The following is a 4705-nucleotide window of genomic DNA, read 5'->3' as shown; positions in this document are numbered from 1 at the left end:
TGGTCAGAAGATGGTACACTGTGGTCATAAAGGGATTGACATGGTCAGAAGATGGTACACTGTGGTCATAAAGGGATGCAACAATATTTGAGTTATTGTTGCCTTTCTATCAGTTCCAACCAGTCTGGCCATTCTCCTCTGACCTCTGGCATCAACAACGTATTTTCACCCATAGAACAGCTCACTGGATATTTTCTCTTTTTTCAGACCATTTTCTGTAAACCCCAGAGATGGTTGTGGGTGAAAATCCCAGTAGGTCAGCAGTTTGTGAAAAACCAGCCCGTCTGGCACCAACAACCATGCCTTRTTCAAAGTCACTTAAATCACCTTTCTTCTCCATTCTGATGCTCGGTTTGAACTGCAGCAGATCGTCTTGGCCCTGTCTACATGCCTAAATCCATTGAGTTGCTGACATGACATTAGTGTTAATGAGCAGTTGGACAAGTGTAACTAATAAAGTGGCCGGTGAGTGTAAATGTTCCATGTTTTAAAAAAAAAAAAACTCACATAAAAAGGTCTGAGTGGAATTAGCTGAGTTGAGGTGAACAAGCTTTTTGACGTTTATAGAACCACAAACACCTAAATCTGTGAATCCTGACCTGTCTGAGCCTGTCCAGAGTCAGGATGTTCTCCACAGCCAGGACGCTGCGCAGGTATTTCTCAATGGCTGCCTCGTTGTCTGCTGACTGGTCGTCTTCACCACTGGTAGCCAACCGTGCCAGCAGCTCCCTGTCCTCCGGACCATGGATGTCCTGTGGGAACAACAGGACCTCAATTCACACTGAATATTCTTTTTTTAATATAGAGTACATTCATTTATAAAAAGTTGGTCTAATAAACGGAAACTATACAGTCACCTCACATTTACAAAGCCATTCTTCAGGATCACAGTGTTCTGACAAAATGAGGCAGTAGACATCTTTTGACACAACTTTATTCATTCCTATAATAAGGCAAAGTTTAACYTCTATCTCTATCTGGTCATTATTCTTGTGTTTGTGTCACTTTTTTTCCTGCATCTCCTTCAGCAGTGCTGGAAATGTGGAAAGTGTAGTTTTACAGTTCCTGACAGCTTCATGCCTAACCAACTCACTGATAATCCATCCTCATTGTTTGAGACACATTGGGCCTCATGCAAGAACATGTTCGTATTCTTATCTTAAATTTCTTTTACTTTTGTTCGTGCAAAGGGTTCGTACGAACATGCCACGTCAGATTCGACAAACTCTTCTATCTTCAGGAAAAGTGTGTAAATGAGCTGCGCAAATTACACCTGTTCGTATCCAGCTGCTCGTGCACGCGAGAGGAGATTAGCATAATTACCACCCCAAAAACACCATATAAGGCTATGTTTCCTGCCTCAGATAYHAGGAAGTGTCCATTCATGAAAATGACAGCGAAAACTAAAAAGAACTTTACGAGTTCAGAGATTGAAGTCCGTCTGTCAGAGATCCAGAAAAGAAAATCTGTCATTTTTAGCAGGTCAGCTGTGGAATAAAATGAGCTGCTAAAAGCATAAACAACTGTGTTAAATCATTTTCATTTATTCWGAAGCCACAGCGCTGCGCACTGTTCTTGCATGAGGCCCAATGTGAGATTGCTTTAGGAACAGAAAATGTCACCAGTGCCTGTTTTCCTACCATCACTGCTACAAAGCTGCTGCAGTTTGACTGGAGCTGTTCAGGTTTTTCCCACCTAAAAATCCTAAATCTGAAGGACTGTTTATGAATCTGATTTTAAAAAGCACCAACTAGAACTGAAGCTTAAGGGCTTAATGACATATCTACATAACATCCAAAATGTCTATTGTTTTGTAGGTTAAAGCCTGAAACACTTTAATGTATGTTGTTACACGTTGACAATGTTACTTAAATGACCAAAACTGATGTGTAATTTTTAATGAAAGGTTCCAAAGCTAAAGCAACTTAAATATTGATCTTCACCACAGTGAAGCATCCTCCTCCACCTCACTCTGTCCTCACTCCAACTACCTCCATGTCCTCTCTAACTGCATCCATAAATCTCCTCTTTGTCTTCTTCCTGGCAGCTGCATCTCTAACATCCTTCTACCAGTGTCGCTCCTCTGGACGTGTCCAAACCATCTGATGGTCTCATTTCTAATCGTACCATCCTTCACCCTCCCAAAGAGAACCTTATCTTCAACGCTCCTACTTCCAGTTCTCCCTCCTGCCTTTTTGTCACTTCCACGGGCTTTAAATCCTACAACACATCTGGCTCCCTATTTTCATAACAAAATCAAAAACACAAGAGTGATCAAAAATGTTTATTCAACATTTATCCTTACATTAAGTAGCGGTGACTATTTGTACACTCTGGTCTTCAGCATCATAGTTGTGAACACAAAAGTCCAAGAGCGCACATTTTTACATTTTTATTGACTGCACTGTGATCAGGGCTGCAAGAGTGGGCACAGCTTTTTTTTTTAACACAAACACTCAGGTCCAGAGAAGCTGGCTGTGTTTCTGGTTGTTGTTGATATATGGCGTTGTATTTGTATGGTAGAGCTTTAGCTTGTAGATGTAGACAAACTGAGTTGACTGACAATCATTTTCTGTGTGCTGACATCTGTTACAGAATGATGTGGTTTTTAATGCAGTGCTGCCTGAGGGGTCAAAGGTCAGGAGCATTCAATGCTGAGTTTTGGCATTGCTGCTTACTTGCAGAGATTTGTCCAGATTCTAGGGATCTTCTGGTGACATTAAAGACTGAAGATAATGACATCTCTAAATTATTTACAAAAGTACATAGAAAAACATTCTTAAACTGTTGGACTATTTTCTCACACATTTGTTTACAAAGTGGTGAACCTCACCCTAACCATGCCTGTGAATAGCTGAGCCTTTCAGTGATGCTCCCTTTATTCCCAATCAAGAAACTCACCTGTTTCAGGTGTCTTTTGTTGCCCCTGTCCCAGCTCTTTTGGAATGTGTTACAGGCATCAATTTCAAAATGAGTGAATATTTGCTAAAAACCAATGAAGTTTATCCATTTGAACATTAAATATCTTGTCTTTGATGTGTATTTATCTGAATATAGATTGAACAGGACTTTCAAACCATCATATTATCTTTTTATTTATGTTTTAGACAATGTCCCAACATCACTGGTTGTACTTTAGTTATAAAACAACTCAGACCTGTTTAGTTTCTGTTAGCTCAGTTGTAGTTTTTGTTAAAAAAAGTAAAGACTGTTTTCTGGTACTTACACCTGGGATGTTTGAAACGATTTCAAATGTGACTCCACAGCCGGGGATGGTGCTGCGTTGAGACATTTTCTTCAGGAGGCTCTGAGCAAAACCCTGTCGTCCAAAACAACCAGCAGCAGTTCCTCAGACCAGCTCGTTTTGTTAGCAGAGCTGTGAGAATAAACATCAGAACTCACGATCCCCCCACCTGCTTTCCTGTGACGTTGACACATATGCGCTTCCTGAGGACCAGGTGCATGTGGGCCGGGTGGCTCAGCTGCACCACGGTGTGGACAGTCAGGTAGACCCTCTGGTCAGGAGACACTGCACGGCTCAGATGGGGACACTCGTGGACCGTTGAGTCCCAGGACGCCTCCACTTTCACCTGGGCCACAATCAGGTTATATTTAGGACTTTAACAGCTTGAGGCAAAATATACAAGAGCGAGCAGGATGTCCTTACAAGTGGATCAAAGTGTTTAACAATTTGAAGCTCAAAGAAGTCGTCTTCATCTTCCCCACTGAGCAACGCATCAAGACCCCCGGCCAGAGGCGCCGACAGACTGGACTGAAAATCATCAGCTGGAGGGGAACAAACAACAGTTTAGCTTCTGTTCTATTAAAAGAGCAAAGTTTTACAACAGAAAACACAACGTACCGCTGAGATCCAGGAACAGGACAGGAATGTGTGTTTCCATTCCAGGGACAGGAACCCTGTGAAACAACTCTGATTAAAACACTAAATCAATAAACAGAGGCCTCGTCGGCTCCCTCAACACCTCAGAAGACGCCAGATACAAAAGAACTGACTCTGCTATTGTAATAAATCTGTTTCATAGGACAGTGATGGTTAACTAGATGATTTCTTCTTAGCTAACAAACCTTTCAGTATAGAAGTTAACAAAAAACACATTTTTAAATAACTGTGGCCAATGCATTGGGGTAAGACAAGCACATCAAAACATGCATCTCAATTGGTAGTATTTTTTTTTTTCGCTTCAGCCTCCAGAGGAGTCGGACGTGTTTTTTGCTCTCTCCTGAACCGGTCACCCTGCTTTGCTGCTCTTTCAAGCCTTTTTTTACCTACCATCTGAAACAAAAAGGAATTATGGATTTGGTCAGTGGTCTCTAAATAAAACTGACACTATTTTTTCCACGTTAAGACTGGAATGAGAGAGGAACGAAGCTGTCCCAGTGGAATGGTTGCTACTGGTCGCATCAGTGCTTCTTGGGGCTGGAACCCAAGTGTGTGTGTGTGTGTGTGTGTGTGTGTGTGTGTGTGTCCGGCTGAATATTTATCTCTGTAACTTTCATTTTGTCTTGTACTGAGGAGCAGGGAGAGCGAGCAGTAGAAGGCACACAGTGCTATAGAGAGAGGGGTAGTGGTGATGCTGTGAGACAGAAGGCTGTGTGGACCAGGTAAATGGTCAAAACCTGTCCCCACTAGGTACAAAAACATGTACAAACACACACACACACACACACACACACACACACACAC

The 4705-nt window shown here is 42.0% G+C and overlaps 1 protein-coding gene across 1 annotated transcript in view; it reads right to left on the bottom strand.

Annotated features, from left to right (window-relative positions):
* LOC106531041 (kinesin-like protein KIF13B) overlaps positions 1–4705 on the bottom strand; it is a gene marked incomplete in the record, with an annotated part of 109575 nt that overhangs the window by 32066 nt on the left and 72804 nt on the right. Inside the window, 5 exon segments of the mRNA XM_014026801.1 lie at positions 600–752; positions 3227–3319; positions 3414–3590; positions 3668–3786; positions 3863–3918. Of these exon segments, the coding sequence (XP_013882255.1) occupies positions 600–752; positions 3227–3319; positions 3414–3590; positions 3668–3786; positions 3863–3918 (598 nt within the window).

This window comes from Austrofundulus limnaeus, unplaced genomic scaffold (genome assembly GCF_001266775.1).
Source record: "Austrofundulus limnaeus strain Quisiro unplaced genomic scaffold, Austrofundulus_limnaeus-1.0 Scaffold590, whole genome shotgun sequence".
NCBI lineage: Eukaryota > Metazoa > Chordata > Actinopteri > Cyprinodontiformes > Rivulidae > Austrofundulus > Austrofundulus limnaeus.
Note: the sequence above shows the minus strand (reverse complement) of the source record. Positions and strands in the feature narration are given on the sequence as shown.